This window comes from Olea europaea, unplaced genomic scaffold (genome assembly GCF_002742605.1).
Source record: "Olea europaea var. sylvestris unplaced genomic scaffold, O_europaea_v1 scaffold1142, whole genome shotgun sequence".
In the NCBI taxonomy this organism is placed as follows: domain Eukaryota; kingdom Viridiplantae; phylum Streptophyta; class Magnoliopsida; order Lamiales; family Oleaceae; genus Olea; species Olea europaea.
In genome coordinates, this window is record NW_019228810.1 from 89,946 (window position 1) to 110,372 (window position 20,427).

The 20,427-nt window shown below is 32.3% G+C and overlaps 1 protein-coding gene across 3 annotated transcripts; it reads left to right on the forward strand.

Moving 5' to 3' along the window:
• The first annotated feature begins 9,486 nt into the window (after positions 1-9,486).
• Positions 9,487-18,788, forward strand: LOC111373551 (E3 ubiquitin ligase PARAQUAT TOLERANCE 3-like). Of its 3 annotated transcripts, none has more exons than XM_022996097.1 (14): positions 9,487-9,834; positions 10,031-10,115; positions 11,025-11,085; positions 12,245-12,381; positions 13,073-13,125; positions 13,202-13,489; positions 13,725-13,895; positions 13,986-14,363; positions 14,672-14,712; positions 15,159-15,246; positions 15,325-15,520; positions 15,613-15,738; positions 17,048-17,665; positions 17,967-18,788. In XM_022996097.1, exons 1-13 carry the CDS (start codon positions 9,654-9,656, stop codon positions 17,658-17,660), a joined length of 2,418 nt encoding a protein of 805 aa, XP_022851865.1. In that variant the 5' UTR covers positions 9,487-9,653; the 3' UTR covers positions 17,661-17,665; positions 17,967-18,788. The 3 variants fall into 3 exon arrangements, with proteins under 3 accessions (XP_022851865.1, XP_022851864.1, XP_022851866.1); XM_022996098.1 differs by lacking the exon at positions 17,967-18,788 and having other exon boundaries at positions 9,488-9,834; positions 13,202-13,277; positions 13,359-13,489; positions 17,048-17,924; XM_022996096.1 differs by lacking the exon at positions 17,967-18,788 and having other exon boundaries at positions 17,048-17,924.
• The last annotated feature ends 1,639 nt before the right edge of the window (positions 18,789-20,427 follow it).

Here is a 20,427-nt window from a genome sequence, read left to right on the forward strand (position 1 = left end):
CAAATTACTATATGTATTTTTTTTATAGTGTTCGATAAAACCATAATCTTACCATAATATCTCATTTATTTATTTTTTTAAGATAAGAAATGACCTCATAATATTTATTATTTTCTTTTCAGATTGGGATTCTTGATCCTACATGATTCAAGATAGAATTTTGATTATATTGATTTTTTATTTTTAATTTTTGGCGTAAACAAACATATATATATATATATATATATATATATATACATACATATGTACATATATGTACATATGTACATATGTACATATGTACATATGTTTTTTTTTTTATTATAAAGTAAATGAATATATGTATTTTTTTTATAGTGTTCGATAAAACCATAATCTTACCATAATATCTCATTTATTTATTTTTTTAAGATAAGAAATGACCTCATAATATTTATTATTTTCTTTTCAGATTGGGATTCTTGATCCTACATGATTCAAGATAGAATTTTGATTATATTGATTTTTTATTTTTAATTTTTGGCGTAAACAAACATGTTTTCCAATAATTTCTTTTGTAGTTTTGCTAAAATTGTTTCTTGATTGTACAGTCCAATTACATCATTGGACCCTCCCGTTTGAGAAGATAATGCTAATTTTTTTTTTGCTTGTGGATCAAGGAGTCAATAACAATACATAAAACCATTAAGTCAACCTTGCTGTCCAAGGACATAAAAAAGGTCAAATAAATGAGGCAGAAAAGTTGCAAGCATATGTAGTATGTACCGACAGAGGAAACCTCGTTTAGATTTTTATTTTTTTAATTTTTTCCCCTTTATGATTGTTTATATTAACATGATTTATTTTTCTAGAAAATAAGTTTAATGCCTTTTAAACACAAATCTATATCAACAATATTTTAAAATGGAGGATTAAGAGGAAACTTTTGAATATCACTTTTGCTTTCATATATTCAGCTATAGGTCAGAGATACCTTTAGGCTTTAACATTTATTTATCTTATTTAATACTTTTAACATTTTTCAAGAATTCATTTGTTATTTTATTTTAATTATGCACATTTTAATTAATGATTTTTATCATTGATTTTTTATTCTACATGTTTTGCTTTGATTCAAATGTGACTCACTTTTAAGAATAATGCTAATTACAATGTTTTAAAAACTAACCTGATATGGTCAGTTCGGTCGAAAAAATCAACAATCGGGATCAAAATAGGTCCGGTTAAGCTTATAAAATCTCTAATTAAAAAATCCACCTCAAAATCTGTTAAACCGACCAATTTTTGGAAAACCCATGGCTCGTTCATGACCTAACAGGTTCAACCTATGTAAATATATATTTTTTAATTAAATGTATATTTTTTAGTTTTTTAATGATCACCGGTTCAACCCGATTTAACCTTTTGATCTTTAACCCTTTTTTTAAGGTCGACAACCGAATCAATTTTTAAAACATTGCTATTTAACACCAGTGATACTGGAACACTAGTTTAGGTGTCATTAAATTCAATGAAAGACAGAATTAATCGCTTTGGTTAAATCATTTATTTTAATTGCTTTGTTGACCCCATTTAATGGTTTCTATCGTTGATTTGTAATTTTGCACGTTTGGCTTTGGTTGAAACGCAAGAGAAATCAAAGGGCCTCATTTTTTAGAATAATGTTATCTAGTATCAGATGTGCTAGAATACTAGTTTTGGTATTGTTGAGTGATAGATTCAATAAAAGATAGAATTAAGTCATTCACTTAATTATCTCTCTCACTAACTCCACATTAGTGCCATTGCAACCTAAATCAACCTAAATTGATGTTTAAACACTAGAAATGCTGAATAGCATTACTTCATTTATAATTATTTTTTATAAGTTGTTTCAATGGCTTCAATTTTTATACTTACTCTCCCTACCCACCGTCTTTGTTGTGTTTATTTTTATTGCAAGTGTACGATATCGAACAAGTAATATAGTTGACCTTTGAGTCCGGATTATCGTTCTCACTGCGGCTATACTCTAAGAATTAATCTAATTTTTCTAACTCCTGTTTGATGAAAGCAAATAAAAAATTATAAGTTGTTGTGATTTTTTGATTTTAAACACTTGAAATTAATCAAAATGTACACAAAGATCGATTTAGAATTCAAATAATGAATGTATATTAAGGGAGAGCAATTTCACATATTAATCACTTTTAAGTCTTTATTCAAGATTCAAAAGACTAATATAGTGTTCAATCGAATTCTTCTATCATATTCAATTTACCCTCTCGAGTTCTTATAGAGCCTATTTAACTAATTCAATCTCATATCTCTATGCGAATCAACGTAGTTAAATGAAATATTAATTACAAAAATTCATAAAATGATCGCAATAATTAATATAGGTATATCTGCACATTATGTTAATTTACCGTATTTTATTATATAGTCTAGATCTCAAATTCATCTCTCGATTCGTAAAAGATGCACAAAATCATTGATCAAGTAATTCAACGCATTAAATTTATTGCACAATCAACACATGTATGATAAAATAACAAGAATCTTGAATAAAAGAAATAAACGGTTCTGAGTAGATTGCATTGTTCATCCTAATATGAAATTTCAAAAAAGTCAGAAGGATAGGGCGAAAAACAGGGGTCCATGTGCCCCTGTTTTTGGGCTTATCCAAATAGTAGGGTTCGTGAAATTTAGCTACTCATAATGTAAAAAAGAAAAAAAAACGAAAAAGAAAAAAGAAGTTGTTATTGAATACATCACCAAATTTTGAATAAAGATGTGGAAAGATAGATTAATTTTGCACCAAAATCTTATTCATCTTCCAATCAATACTTCAAAACTTAAATTTCTTGATATTTTTCTCCTTTGATTTGTGCTCTTCAATATCCCGTTCTATTCTCTATTTCTCAATGTGTGGAATCCCGTCAGAAGTGTCCAAAAACTTGCATTTATACTCCTCCCATGTTTGTATCGAATGTAGGATATTTATGTGCTTCAAAACAGGTAAAAAGTGTACCTTAGATACATCGCGCTGCATCACTTTCATTCGTGGCTCTGGGGGCTCCACACCTGTTCTCTCTGATTCATGGCCCTTGGCGCCGCCTTACGATGTCTATGTTTGGTTCGTTTGTTGCGCCGAGGCTCCACTCTTCTTTCCTTTGATGTCGTGATTTGACTCTTTTGTCCCTTTCGTTCCTCTTTTCTCCTCGATCCATGCCAATAGCCTTGTTTTCTCATTTCTTTCCATGATTTACACTATCTTATCACTTCTACAAAGCAACACTAGTAAACATATTAAAAAAGTTCGCTACTCATAAGATCTAGCTCGTAATTAAGTTAAAAAAATGGAATAAAACTTGTGAGTAAAATGCACTCATTAGTCTTCTCTCTCACTTAGCTATCTTTTCTTTCCAAAAAATTACTTTCATAAATAAAATCAAGATAATTGTGAAGGGAATTGTTAACTTTTATTTCATAAATTGTCAATGGAGTAAAATTTAGAACAAGCTTTTGATTTTAAGTTCTTACTAATTATTTTTATGATTTTTTTATCATCATCTCCTTTTCGCTTTCACAGGATTATATGAGAGTTACATATCTCTAATGATATAGAATCTAATCAAATCGAATCGAATGAAAATGAATCAAATATATTTACTTGGATTTTAGGCAAATCAAAGCAAGGGACACATGTACATACTTTACTATTTAAATTTGATATAGCATATTACATCATATAGATCAGATAATAGTTTTGTTATGTCAAAGTAAGAATTTTTATAATTTATTCTAAAGTTGTCATTCATAATAAAGCATAGAAAGGTAAAAATTCAATTTTAGGGACTTAAGTATTCAAGTTGTTTGAAGAAGTGGTAGGATATAATTTTTTTTTTTGATATGCTTGCTTATTGTGAATTTAATTCAATCTTCGACAATGTGATATTTTAGCTCTTCATCCTTAAGGTATGTTCTTTTTTTTTGTAATTTCATTTCTATTTAATTTTCTTTTCTATCTTTTGTGGGGAATCTAAAAATTAGGATTCCAAATTTTCGCTCATACTTTAGACACTATCTAATCTTTATATTTAGTTAATTCCTATGAGCTTTAGAGCGTTTATTGTGTGTTTTGATGTTGTGATATAGATTGATGAAATTGAAGAAAATAAACAAAAGTTTGGCAAAAATTGAAAGGTGGGTTAAATTGTAAGAGATTCAAAGTTTAGGAACTAAAATATAAATACTCAAAGTTGTCTCGGGCTTCACAGTGAAGATTGAAGAGTGTTAGGAGTCAATTAGATAAATAAAAAGTCGAAAAAACGAAGTATAGTCAAAGTATGATCACACATCGATCTTCAACAAAGAAAGTTATGCTCCAGATATTTAGTATTGTGACCCATTTTTTACATAGTAAACATTCGAATTATAAAATGATATTTGAAGCAAATTTGTATCCTTTTGATTTAACTTTTCAACGCATCTTGAATCGCCTCAATTGAATATAGGGAGAATAAGATATGATAAAAATATTGGAGGATCCACAGTGCTATCTTTTTTCCACAAGAAAGTGGGCACCGCAACACCACTAATGCTGAAAATCAATAGCATCGCCGCACCGCAACCCCCAAGATGGGTGCCACAGTGCCGTCGGGTGAGAAAAAAGAAATTTTGAAGTTGTTGGACTTTTTCTTTGCCCAAGACTTTAAAATATTATAAATACAAACCTAAATACCATAATTTAAAGGAGTCTTCAATTGGGCAAGAAACAAGAAATCATCAAGAAATTAATGAGAAATCAAGAACAATATCGCAAAGATTGAATATTGACCAAAACTAGGTTTTCTTCTCTTTTTTGTGTTGATTATTTGAATTTGATTATTTTTATAGCTTCTATCATAAACTAAACATCAAATCTAGGATTTAATTAGCCAAAATTTGAGAGTATGATTTAAATTTATTTAAGTCATTCCTATGAAATTTTCTATTCTGTTATTTGTGTTATGATTTTAATACTTTCAATTAACTGATCACTAATTGAATAAGTAGATGTTAGTCAATTTCGACACTCGAGAGAGGGAAATTTAGGTGCGATTATAAGATTAACACGACGTAGATTTTATGGATTTTGAAAGAAAGTATAGAATTTAAGAAACTTACTCCATGAAAGAACCATGAATTTGATAAATTCTTGATTTTTAATTTGGAATAGAGATATTGAAATTGAAAATGTGATTATAAGATTAACACGACGTAGATTTTATGGATTTTGAAAGAAAGTATAGAATTTAAGAAACTTACTCCATGAAAGAACCATGAATTTGATAAATTCTTGATTTTTAATTTGGAATAGAGATATTGAAATTGAAAATGTGATTATAAGATTAACACGACGTAGATTTTATGGATTTTGAAAGAAAGTATAGAATTTAAGAAACTTACTCCATGAAAGAACCATGAATTTGATAAATTCTTGATTTTTAATTTGGAATAGAGATATTGAAATTGAAATCTATGATTAATTTTTAGCCGCCACTCAAGAGATGGGATAGAGATATAATTGAGTTCTTGCTTATAAACATGAGAAAGTTAATTAGAGATAACTAGATAATTGAAAGTCATATTTCTTAATTAGGTGAAATCAAATCCTAGGCTTTCTTATCTTGAGTAATTTTTTCAAACTTATTTTGATATTGTTGAATTTGTAACCATATTCATTATTAGAATAGTTTAAAAACATTGATTTTATAACTCATTCGTCTGGATAAAATTAAGGCTATATAATTATAATATTTAGTAGAATTTGAATTACGATCCCTATGGGTTGGATATTCTTAACTTCATTCATATATTATAAAAGTTGACACCGTACACTTGCGAAATAAATTACATCATAGAAAATGCATGACAAACAGGGTTCCAAATTTTCATTGAACAAATTACATACTCATTTTCATTGAACAAATTACATACTCTTTAAATTTCTTTTCTTTTCTTCATATCTACTTGTTGAAAAAAATTAATTTATATTTTTGTATTTGAACTTTTGAATTACTATGCCTCGAAATTATTATTATTCTCCAAATTCTATAATTACGTTCATATCAAGCCAAAACTCTTTTCTGCCATAGTTTCTTCCAGTTATGTAAGAATTAGTGTTTGCATTATTTAAAGGATTTCATTCAAGGAATTTTATTTTTTTGATACACAGTTTGATTCTCCGTTTAGGGTTGGTCTATATTCTCCACTTTGGTACATTCTTTGTCTTTAGTTGAAAGATTATGTGTTCCAATAATTTGTATAGGTGTGAATATTTTTATATGGTTTACATATTTGTAGATTATATGAACTAATGTTGTGAATATTTTTATAAAGTATACAAATAAGAATTTTTTTTTTCTAAAAGTTTAAATTATTTTTAAATTTTAAACTATGATAAATATCATCTCATTACTCATAAATAGCTAGAGGCAGAAGTATCTTAGTAAGTTAGCTATATCTCACCCGTTTGCTATTGGTTTTTAGTGCACATTAGAATGGAAATCCAAATATGTAGTGTCTTTCAAGTTATTCTCAGTTTATTTACGAAGTCTAATAATAGTGTTTTTTGTAATTTATATTTGTTGCAAAGATATGTATATAAAGTCTAATCATAACAATGGAATCTATTTTTTTTTTTTTCACATCCCGTTAACTTAAGCAAATGATAAGGATATCAATTCAAATTCAAGAAGAAACAAATTTCAATAGGCCTATACTTTACAATGACCAATAACAAGGCTAAAAAACAAACAATATCTAATGTAGGAATATACCTTCGCGAACATGAACTATCTCATGGGTTACTATGTCGCACTCTCTCGAAATTTCAAAGTATACAACAAAAGTCATCATAAAAGTAAAAAAATAAAAAAGAAAAATTAGTGGAATGTTGACAAAAAATACCGTGTACAAAGAAGTGTTATTATAATTAAAGCATTATATTTGAATTTATTCAATATTTTCGCATTATATACATAATTTCATAAAAGAAAAATTATTCATTTATATTCTTTTAGATAGTTTTAGTTTTTCATTTAACAAAATCAATTACCTTAACTACTTTCAAAAACAATATACATATAATTTATCCGATACATAAGATGTGCAACACACATACTTACTACTAAAAAATTAAAAAACACGTGGCTGCAAATAGTGTGCTAAATTTTTTGTGTTGCTAGATTTTTTTTAAAAATAATACTTCATTGAAAGTTGCAATTGAGCCCTTGATTGGTAGCCATTATTTTAAAACTTAATTTTTTTTAAAATTTTTTATTTTTTGCATAATCATTTTTAACAATATATTCGCACAATAAAATATTTTACACGTAATCCCAATTTTTTTTTGACTTTTTAATCATACATTCTCGAAAAAATCACTACTCAAAATATCATTTTTCAACAATAATATCTAACAGGGCTAAGTTAAAACTACACTAAGTAGTTCCAAAGGGATTTTGCCACCCTGTACAAGTGCTAGATGCAATGCTAGCAACACTGCATTGGCTGTCAACACTGCATTTTTTGGACAGTGTCCAATGACAGGATGAGTGTGCTTGTGGCATCCTATCAAGCTGTATGTATAGATTTTCTACACGTACAAAAAAGTCATTTCTAAAGTGAGAATTATCAATTTGTTAATTATCAACCCATCTAAAGTTAAGAAAAATGAACAATTCAAACTTTCAATCAGTGTAGGTTAAGTAGTGGTAATAACAATCTTAACTTTCTTAAATAAGAACTAGAACTTGAATAGGAAAACAAGTTAACACACTCAATTGTTTTAGTTTGCTAATTGTTCCTAGAATTTTTTAGTGGAGCTTGTAGCCTAAGCTTATTAAGAGGCTTGAATTTCAACTTGCGAGATTCTTGAATGCTTGCCTAGGTAGATTGCATTTATACTTTTGAATGCTCTATCTTCGGGATGGTTTGTTAAGTATGGACGAGGTTTAATTAAAGCTTTAGTGCCTCCTTTAGAAGGAGAGCGTCGGGGATGAAACAAACAGTGATCCAGCAAATAAGTAGGGTTGAAATTGAGTTCCAAAGCGAGGTTGATCACTAAAAAAATCAAGTCGAGCTTCTAACCACCAGCTTAGCTACTTGCCTCAAGTATTCCCGCAACAGCGGACAAAACTACAGTAGATGGTAGCATTAGTTACAGTTGCCACTCAAAGCAAAAGCCTTTGAGCTATGAACAACAGGTGAAGAGTTCGAGATATCAAAGATGAGGACATCCATTTTGGTTGAGTAATTTTTTAGCAGACAAATGGAGGGCTCTTAGGGACTAAGAGGGTTGATTATAGAGCTAAAGGCAAATCGAAGGTTTGTCCATCGAGATTAAAAAATTCCGGCTTCATTTTTAATCTAAAAGAAGCTTCGCAAAGTGTACTCTCAGTCCCAATCGTATGACAGGGCCCCTACCATTCTTCCCTCTATGGAACCAAGCCAAATCCTCAACTACGTTACCCATCAAGTATTTATTGGTGTAGGATTGAAAATGAGGCCTTTTGCATGTTTCACACGTGGCTTCATCTTGACGATTAACAAATCAAACACTCTACAATCACAACATAGCATAGCCATCATAGATAATTTTTATTAATAAAATCCTTATTTAATGATCGTTATCTTCTATATATCTCACATGTTCATTCATAATAATAATAATAATAATAATAATAATAATAAATAACGCATATGACCTCGATGCAAAACTAAAGGACATAAACTATAATGAAATCAATAAAATAGTGCAACATTTTTTTATATTGAAACACTTGCTCATCTTTATTTCTAATATTGTAATATATCTAGTATCTGTCACCTCCACGTGTAATGTAAACACAGTATATAGAAATATCAAATATATGTCTACATGCATATAATTTATACGTATGCAAGTGTCTGCATGTATCTTTTAGTACTATACTATTGTGCTAAAAGAAGATTTGAGTCACGAACTCATATTACCAAATAACGTATATATTTTTATTTCTACCTATACATAAAATATTTAATCCAATAATTTGAAAAAACAATTGATACAATTCTTATTTTTGTCCTATCATTTAATTCACTTAAATATAAACAACAATACTTTAACATCTCTTTATGATGAATAATACCGCGTAAAAATTTAAGGATATAAATGAGCAAAAATTGGTGACATTCATTGCAATTGAAACGTGATGTTACGAGGACAACTAACTTTTTTAGTAAATAAATAAATACATAAATGAAAACTTAGATCAATGACAAAAAATAATGTTAATAGAACTTTTTTAGTTACAACTAAAATGTTTGTTACAAATAATATGAAGAAAAAGCCGCATTTACCAATAAATAAATAAATAAATGACAGCTAATATCCACGTCACGCGAGCCACGTGACCAGACTCCTCCCCCTTTCGAAACCGCTTCGTTGCTCTCTATGACATGTACATATAAATATGACAAAAATCTATAAATATCCCCTTCTTCTGCCCTTTTTCATTTTCAGCGAAGGCGAAGCAAAACCGGAAACCCTTCTTAGTTCTTACGTAACCCCTGCACTTTCCCTCGATATATGTATATAGTCATAAATCAGTAACCCTAATTGATATACATACACATATAGCTCATTGGTGAAACGATTATAAATTATGTCAATTCGGTTCAAATTTCGGAGCTCGGTGAATTTCGACACGGTGGACATCGATGGCCGGGGTTCAATCTCTGTTCGAGAGCTACGGGCTAAAATTCTTAACGGAAAAACCCTAGGCGCTGCCCGGCAACAGCAGCACGATTTCGATCTTGTGTTCTTGGATGCGGATTCTGGTCAAGGTACGATTCAGTACCCTTCTTTTCATTCAGTTTCGCTCCTTCCTGCAATTTGCTAATTTTTGGGGATTTTGTGGATTTTCTCGTTCTATTAGTGTTATGTCCTTGTATGATTTTTGCGGTATTTTTTTTAATTAAATAATATAGTTTGTTTATTAATGAGTATGATTCGCTTTGGGGGTAACTGGAATTGATTCAGATTACAAGGATGATAATTTCCAAATTCCTAGCGGATCCAGCGTGATTGTTAAGCGAGTTCCAGCGGGGACTGTGCCATCGGTTATGTAAGTTCTTTTCTATTACGATTTATACTTTGTTTTTCTCAGTAGTATTTATAAATGCTGTGAGTGTGCATGTACTGATGAATGTGAAATTACACATTCAAATATTTATTCCTGTAAATGGTGCACTTTTGGAGATATGAGATTCAGATGCAATGATGAATTCAAGAAAAATAAAGATCCAGCATATACTGTTAGAGATAATCAAAAGTCTCATGGGGGGTTATAATTGTGTATGTCTTGGAAGTGTGCATTTTGACGATTAAAGAAATTTGTTTTTCTGTACATGCTAGTGCTTGTAATATGACGGTTGGAATTCATTTGTTGGTAGTTGCAAAAAAAGTAGAATTTCCTGCACCGCAACTTCAGTTTTCGATCATCAGGATGCAAAAATTATGAACACAGATGACAATTATTGCAGATGTTACGTTGTATGATTATATAAATTAGGGACTGATAAGAGAAAGTTCGTTATAATTAAACACCCATGTCATTTGGAAGTCGGTATTTATTCTTTAGCTTGCATTAATTCCTGTATTACTGAAATTGCGTGCTTCGGTTGGTCAATTGTTAAAATGGAAGTTTATTTCAGAAATATAGCTAATAAATAGATTTTGACTTCAAATGCAGTTTTGGAAGTTTTGGATTCTTCTTCTGACTAGTTTCCTTGTAGAGCTATTCTCGTTGATAATCACGTGGAGCTTCTGCACAGAAATGCAATGAGAAATCTGTTTTTTCTTTTTTGATAAAATTTGAACAAGTATCGTTTTTTTTTATCGTAAACTGTAATAATCAACCAGCTCCTTTATGCTCCTTTTATTATTTTATTTATCATAAAATTTAGTCATATGGAGTATTTTTAAGATATATATTAACTCTTGCAATTTCCCTGTTGTAATTTGTTCGTTACAGGGTACCCGTCGAAACTGTTAAGGATTTAGGGATGAAAGACTCCCGTCAAAAGAATCCAGTTGTAAGCACGTGTCACTTTTTTTCTTCAACTTCTATCCTTTGTTTTGTCTTACTTTCACCTCTGAGTTTAGATTGTTTCTTAAATAAATAAATAAATGCTACGCATGAAGAATGTCTTGATAGATTATTATCCAGGTGAACCTGTTTTACCATTTCTCATCTCTCTCCCTGTATATCTCCACCCTCATCTTCTGGAGTAGACTTCTTTCTCATCTTGGATGCCATTTTCCTCTGAAATTGTCATTTTTATTAATTGGTATAAGCCTATAACGGATTTAGCGACTAGGTATTTGACAAGGAAGTCTGACACGTATGCTACACCCCCAAGTTGCCGAACCGTGTCTGATGCATAAGGTGGCCTATCCCCTTTTTCTTTGGTTTTATGAAGTATGATACATCGCAGACACATCTCCGACATGCTGGGAAATAGGATAGTTGCCAACAGTTAAAGGATAATCTGACAACAAATAAAAGAAACTTTCCAGCACTTTGCCTTTCTATCTCAGAAAAATTGCAAGGCGCGGCATCAAGGAGATGGGGAAGTGTTAAAAGAGGGACGTCACATATCTGGAGGAGGGCGGTGCTGTGGGTGTTCGGCGGTCGGTGTGGATGGAGTTGGGTCATGCTTTACTGCGCCTGTGAAAGATGAAATGGGAAACCCTAGTTCGGACAAGGCGTTGTAGTATTAACTGATAAAATTTTCCTTTTATTTTCTATTTTTAAAAATGCAAGATCAGTTGTCACTTGTAAAAGCATGGTCAATATTGCGGAATAACAGAAACCGTAAGCGCAGAAACCGGACAATCAATTTTTTGCAAAAACAGGCAACCTTTTTAACAATTTTAATAATGATTTAACCTTCAATTTAATTGCAAAAATGCCCAATGCAATTTTAATACTAACTCCAGTTCAAAAAGACCCATAGGACTTCATGGACTACAAAAAAAATTAAAATGTTCTACACACGCACATATAATAATTTTTTTTAATTTTCATTAATTTATCCTACTTTTCCTGAAATAAATTTGTAGCCTGTCTTGTCCAAAATGCGAGATTCAGTGCTGCCTAGGTTACGGCATGGCTTCCATACCATTTGCATGCTTTTATGTTTTCTTGCGAATTGTTATCCTGTAACTGATGGACATTGTTGGATCTTACAGAGTAAACCAGAGGATGAATTTGACGACTTTGGTGCTGATTTCTGTCCTACACCTGTTGCAAACTTTCCTGACTTTGATCTAGAATTTTATAAAAATAACTTCTGGAGCAGTGAGAAGCAAGATATTATTGGTTTAAGGTATAAAGCATATGGACCTTTTATCTGTACAAGTCTATACAAAGTACAAACTTTGTTCTACTCAAATTGTGTGTATCTCTGAACTGTGGGGTTTGGGTCTACAAATGATGTTGACATCTGCCAATCGCTTATAACTGATTTGAATGGATACTGAATATGTTACTTGTCCACATATCCTAAATCTTCAGTTGTTGGAGAAACAACGTTTCTGTAGACTGTAGAAGTGTTCAAATTTCGTTTGGAGGACATAATAATGCCATAAATGATGAACTTGATAATTTTTGGACCTTTTCTCATAAAAAAATATGACTGATATTATTTATTTATTATTATTTTTTTAATGATAAATCAGTTTGATTAACAAGATTTTCTATATATCTGAGGCAACAACTAGAAGAATTGTTACTGTATAATGCATTATACACAAATTGTTGGGTTTAACTGCAACACATTTCCTTCTGTTCATCTTTGCAACCACCATTTTTTCCCTCGAAAAGGACAAATTTGCCTTTATATTGGAAATCAACTCACATATCTCTTTGAATACTATCATATTTTCTCTTGCATGTATTAATTTATGATGCCCCCGGAGTGGGGAGTTGTGGCAGCTTATCTTCATTCTTGCTTGAATAAATTTCCTTGAATGAAATATCATATTCAGTATTTGACATAGATGCCTTGTGCCATCCAGGTTAGGATGTCAAAAGCTTGAATCAAGTGACCTTAATCAAGCACTCCCCAGAGGTTTGTTGTATTTTGGTTTATCTTTTGCTAATATTTTGCACTAGTTTAAACTTATGAAGATACTTGTGAATCTCAGCTTCCTCCAATCAAAATGGGAATGAGAGAAAAAACTTGCAGGAACCAACAGTTGAAGAACGGATGAAAATGGCCAAGTATAAAATGTCACTTTTCATTCTGTTTACTGCTTATACTTTTTGCAATCTGACTTATGTTTTTCTTTTCCGGGGGCAAAGGCTTTCTACTGCCAATTTGGTAGCCTTGCAAAACACCAATTTGCCATTAGAATTGAAGTGCACACTCTGCAACACTTTCTTTAAGGACGCTGTGATGATACCTTGTTGCCAGCATAGCTTTTGTGAGAAATGTGAGTTAGGCTTTTTGAACTGCATTGATATTGTTGCTAGCTATGTATACATTACTTATGTTGTAGTTTAAACTTTGAAGATATTTGCCCAAGTTTGAAAAAATACGAGATGTTTTTTATATCTTCAATATTTGTACAAACATTATTGCTTATATTTTATTCTCATATATCTTTGTCAGTGTTATTAATAGTACCTGCATATAATTTTTATAATTATTCGTGGCTATGGCGGCAGGTATACATCTAGCCCTTACTGAAAAGAGAAGATGCCCAAAATGCTTTTCCAGCAAGTGCAAGGTAGAAGATCTGCTGCCCAATTTATCACTTCGTCATGCGATTGAGCATTGCCTTGAATCTCAGATGCTAGATGCTGGTTTAGAGAATGCTATGGAGAAATATGCTCCAGGTAAATTTTTTTTTCTCCGATAAAGGTTGATGCACATGGGAGAGAAGTCAAACCAGCATGGTACATCACTGTTTTGTTGTTTTAATGCAGATGGAGAATCTGGAATCCAAGTTAAAAGAGATGGTTCTTGTGCTTTAACTGTTGTTCAAAGGGAAGTAGAGTTTCCTGAGTCTTCTTCTGCAAGTGGGATAGGATCCAATCAAGTACTAATGGAATCATACAATGAGCCACTACTTCGGAGAAACACACCATATAGGCGCTCTGATAATCATGTCAGTATTGGAGGTGGGAATGGAGATATGAGATCTGCTATTCCATCACATAAAACCAAACAAATAGATGCTGGAGGGGGTGGAAATCCTCGGCATGCCAATACAGAAAGAGGATTTGATGATTTAGCACCTCCAGCTGATTTTCAGGGGGAAAATCAACCTTCTGATATTCCTCGAGTTCATATTCATGATGAAGGTAAGTGCACTTCTACAATCTTCTAGCTGATATTACGTTACTAACTGCAGCTGATTCTGAAACTAACCATGTAGGTTTTGATATCTTGCGGAAAGCCATTGTTGCCGAAGTCGTGTGCCTATTTCTTCAATCTACTGATGTCCAACCAATTTGCCTTATTACAAAAAGGGGGGGGGGGGGGGGGGGGGGGGTTGATTGGATTGAAACTGGAGGTGCAATCAAATGCTTTAGTAGCTATATACTTAATGGTGGAAATAAATATTACTGTCTATCATGTATTCTGCTAATTGAAATAATTTAATTTTCAGGTGGAGACAGAAATTTTTTGGCTCATGGTAGTTACAAAAAGGTAAATTCACAGGCTTTATCTAGTTATAAGTTATAACTAATGAGCATATTATGGTTTCTTACATACATTATATAAGCTTTTTAAAGTGTGAGCCTTGACTGAATTTGCTGGTATTATAATTTCTATATGTTCTGTAGCATAAATTGAATTTCATGTATCAGTCAAAAATACAACCCAGGATTTTTTTTGGGCTGAGTAGAGAACAATCTTCTGAAAATGAAGTATTTCCTATATTATCCTAAAATTTCTTTTCTCATCCCCCTTCGTTCAGGTGCCCTTGTAGTTTGTGGAGCATTCTAGCAGTTTTTATTTACTGAACTCTACTGGGATTAACAAATATGTCTGGAATCGTTAATCAAATTTTGTGTCTTGCATGATGCAAGGTCTTATATTGGCATGATTTCAGTTTAAGTTTCTCAATATTGTTTGACATTGTTGAAATTCAGAGGGGACGCAATTGTTACGCATGTGGTTCTCCAGATCATCTCATGAGAGACTGCCCTCTTGCTTCCAGTCTGCATCCCTTTCAGCCAGGTACGAACAAATCTTTCCTACTTGACTCCTATATCCAACAGGAAAAGTTCATATTATCAATTACTGCTGTTATTTTAGGAAATGGAGCATTTCATGGAGGTGTGCCAGGCTATCCGCCGCCTTATTGGAATGATTCTATGTTTCCCTTCAGGCCTTGTGCAAATATGTACAGTAACCCTTCAGTGATGCCCTTTAATGTCTCTGTGGTTCCAGTGACACCTTTTGCAGTTCCTCCATACATTACTTCTATGGGTGTTGGCTTACATGGCCCTGTGTAAGTTCGATGTGTTTTCATGTGGTACACTTGTCTATTTTGAGTCTCAGAATAACTGTCGGCAGGTTTTGAGACTAAGTGATATCTCGCAGGGGAAACATGGGAATCCAAGGTATGGGTCCTTCTGTAGGAAATAGAGCTGAGAGGCCTCCCTACTCCAACTTGGAGTTTCAGCATTTTGAACACAAAAAGAAGCATTCTAATGAAAATCTGGGAAGGTAATTTGAATGATATAGCACAGCAGTAAGGATTAAAAGTCATGTACTGTTTTTCTCGCTGCACATGCACACACAAATGCATCTCGAAAAAAAAGCAGCCCATGAAAAGTGTCGAAGAGAGGAGAAATCATGGCAAAACTTAGTTTCTCGCAAGGAGGAAGTTCATTTGTTAGTTGATAATACATATGCATATTTTGATAGCATTGCCACTGTTAAAAGTTATGCTATTTTCTTCATGGTATCATCATTGATATGATTTTCTGTAAGTATTTTTGACTTAGGCAATATCACAAGTAGATGGGAATTTAAGCTCTTAAAGCATCGCACTGTTGAGAATTCACTGACATTATCCTTTCGACTTCTGATTGCAAGTCCAGCTACCATTTTTTGAACTATAGGCACGCCTCTCACATAGTTTCTCATTGTTTTTAAGTTTTCTATTATTATATCATCAGCCTTCTTTGAAGAACACGAGGACACATTTTGAAGTAGACAGGAGGAGATGCTGTGAATTCTCCTGCAATCATGAAATTACATACGGGTGCTTGGGGTCATATACCTCATTTGTAACTTCCTTTTTATTTTCATATTAAATAGAAATATGCCCCTGTTTGGCCTGATTTCTTAAAACTCATTTTCAACCACATATTTTGCGAAATCCGTAACTTCTATCAAACTTCTAACACAAATTTCATAAACTTTTTTCAAAATCTATTAAAAATCTCATTTTTATCAAAACCAAACATGGGCTATATTGTTTCAAAGGTTGTCTTTTCTTTTTGAGGTTTATGTCGGGTAATTAATTTCTTCACTAACACACACCCTCCAAAAAACCTAAAGGCGTAACTCAGTGGTCAGACTTTGGGTTTGCTCCCCAATGGTCACCAGTTTGAGTCTCCTCGGAGCCACTGAGGTGAGTACCCGACTTTAAATTTCAGGGCTCCGTGGGATTAGTTGAGGTGCGGGTAAGTTGGTCCGGACAAAAAAAAAAAAAAAAACTATCCCCTATCCCCCCCCACCCCAAAAGAAAAAAAAAATGTCTTGGTAAATTAAGCAATTGCAAGCCTCATGTCATGGTCGCTGTTTCATTCCTTTCTCTTTTAAGATTGTTTATCTAAAATGCTTGTTCTTGATAATCAGGAAGTCATGATTCACGAAATATTTTTACTGCACTAAGACTTCTGCATAGTTGTGTTCAATCTGCTTGCTCCTTTTCTTCTCATCTGCAGCCTTTACTGATGTCCTTTTCTTTCCTATATAGTAATATTATATTGTTATTGCTAATTGCTAATAAAGCTATGTGTACCAGAGAAAAACGTCATGAAGAAGAAGATTCTCATGGATGCCGTAGGGATAATAAGCCAGATAAATCAGATCAATATAAATCACAGAAAGAGAAGGAACATAGTTTGAGTCAATCTGAGGACAGCTTTACTCGAAGATCACAGAGAAAAAATCAGCATGATAAATATATAGATTCTGGCATTCGCTACATCGACGAAAGACTGGATAAAAGCTCTCGCTCCTCTGCTGCTTTAAGAGACAAGAGGCTGCATCGTTCAGAGAGATCAAATTCAGGCATTGAAGATATGTCCAAAAGTTCTGAAAGGTATAGTGGAAGAAGGCACAAAGATCATCATGAAGAGTCAAAGCATCTCAAGAAGGTAGAGTGTGACAGTGATTCAAGTTTGGGTCATTATCCGTTGAAGAAAGATGTCATAAGAAGAGAGGTGTTTGATGCCAGAGGCTCCCATATTGATAGGAGGGAATGCGAAGAGAGGGATTCAGGTCATGATTCGAGACATTCCCGGCATTTTGCAAAATACTCAAGATATGAACAGCACGATGACAAGTGGCAGATTGTCAGTGGCTCCAATGACTACAAAGATGAATATCGGCACAAGCGGAAAAGAGTCTATTAAAACCGGTATGATTTCTGAGGTAACATGTATATGAAATTGCATGCTTGTGGACTTTGGTGATACATATTCTATCCTCTAGGTATTTGTATTAACTTGATTTAGTTTTAGCTGTAGTTTAACAGGGTAAATAGCTTTTTGTTATTAAAAGATTCATCAACTTATTTCAATACCTGTAGGTAGTAAGATCTAATCACAACCTCTGCTATTTTATTGGAGATAAATTAGATTGGTCCGCTTTGGACATTCAGAGGGTATTATCCTACCTTTATTTTTCTTAACTAACCTTCTTCCCTTCTTTAATGTGAGGTTTGGATGCTAGCAAAATTGAAATAGTGTTTGGAACCTTTTTTGTGCCTCTCAATCATTCTTTGTGCTGAGGTGTTGAAGCTGATGAAGGTATGTCCTTTTAAAATCAGAAAAAGGGAAAAAAATTCTCAATTAGTATTGAATCGCAAATAAGCTCAACGCCTTTTCATCGGAGAAGTTTGTCTTTTAAGCCCCTATGCTCCATTTCATTGTTCAGTCTAAAATTAGTTTTCAACTAAGGAAGCAAGTCTTTATAAAATGAAAAGAGCAAAAACACTTGTTAAGATACAAAAACTCTACTTAAACATGTCCAATTTATATTCCCATCAAAAATTGAAATTTTTATAGTAAGCTTAATTTGGAGTTTTGCAAAAGAAAAAAATTCTCTTAAATTTTTATCATTTGGTATCCGTTGCAAATATGATTGGATCTTTTTTAAATAAGGACTATTAACCTTTTTTTTCCCTGAATTAGGAGGCAGAGACCAAATTATGTGGGATAGGAATAAGAACTAGTAGAAGTGTTTTCTTTTTCCTTCTTTTCAGTTTAGTAGGCTATGAACTAATTAAATGGGGACTCAAGATACAATTTTGCATTTGTCTTGACACCATTTGGATAGTCATTTAATAGCCTGCAGCAAGGTGAGAATTGCTTGCATCATTATTGTGCATGTTTGGCTTATTTGTACCCAAATCAATGTCAAATCATTTTAAAACGTAATCAACTGTTTGGTTGTAAGCTCAAATTTCTTCTTCATTATTTGGAATTTGCATTGATTATTCTTCTTGTATCTTATCACACATTCATTGCATTGGGCTTCTAGTTTCTGCATTCTGGATATATTTTTTTACAAAGAGGCTGCAAATGTGCTGAGCCATTCATGAACAATTTATGTTTGGAGCTTTATATAGTTTCATGTTTCTTGGCTAGTTTAACCAATGTGTCAGGCATGAACTTACCTTTTTCATTCATTATACTTATCATGAAATCACTTAATTTGAGACGTGTTTTTGAGATTCATCTTATTTTATGCTAGTAAATATACAAATCATGGTAATCATATCCTTAGCTTCTGTCTTTTCTTGCAACGTTGTGCAAATAGAATCGTGAAGTATGGTATGTTATTCACAATTGCATATTTTTTTTCCTGTGATTTTGTTCGAATGTAAGATGTTCACGAGCATGTTTGAATGTGCTTAATAGTTACCTTTTCATGAATATAAGTTAATATTTAGCCTTTTTTGGAGCCCTATTTTTTGGAAAAAAATGCATTTTTCAATAATATTTTAATATTATTTTAACCACACATTTTTCAATAAAATAATATTACATGCAAATCCAAAATTTTTCCTTATTTTCTAACCACACATTTCCCGTCAATACACTATTCAAAAATTCATTCTTCCCCCAAGATGGGGCTCAAACAAGGGCTTACTTTTTAGTTTCTAGAAACAAAAGTTTTTCGAGTAAAACGCTTACTTTGTAAATCATGACAGTCAAAATAAGTTATTTAAAAGTAAGTTTGATTTAATATTTAGCATACCTAAACATGCTGAGCACTAACAAATAAAGAACGAGCACAAACTGAACTTTTGAGCTTGGTTTCTTTAGTAAATGACCCATGGACAACTCCAAGTCATGGGAAGTGGGGAAGTGGGCGAAACCATGTTCAAGTCTTTTTTTTTTTTTTTTTTAATCTTGTCTTGTCTTCATTTTATATTTTCTCCCTTTCCTTTACGTGCAATCTTTTGTTGTTCTTTTTATATATTTTTCCCATAATTATTGCACAAACTTTTTTAGGTGTCCTTTATTTAAATCGCCCTTCTTTTTTTAGTAAGACAATCTTTATGCTTTGAAAAGTGGTGTAAAAAGGCCTAGCGTCCATTTTTTAACCAGTCTTTGTAGCACGTACTACTTGATAGGAACTGTGATGTAATTAGTGCAATGAGATGCCTTAGAATTAAGAAACACTAGAACCTGACCGGAATGATTGTGTTGGCTGGTAAGACCGGAAAAAATGGAAACTGAAATCCGGTCCAGTTTTATATGTATATATAATTGAGTGTTATGAAGGCCCTTCTTTCCCCCAAGACCAGACTGCACACCCTAAAACTGGCCTGTTTCTATCTATTATTTATTATTTATTTATTTTCTAATCAGTTCAACCCCGATTTTACCTTTTTACTTTTATGAATCAATGCTTTTCAAAACATTGATAATTTCATACAAAGTGACTGGACAGTTCGAATCATGTATGGCCTAGAGTCAATTGCTTGACTAAAATTACATTACTATTTCTGCGAATACATGCAGAAGAGATCAGGGTTAGAAATTAGTTTATCTCACTAGGAGTTGAATGAAGTAGTGGTTTTGTTGTGTGCAAACGATCTTAACGCTTATACTTATGAGAATAATTTCGATTAATTGGATGATAATGGTAGATTAATGAATAAAGTTGTGA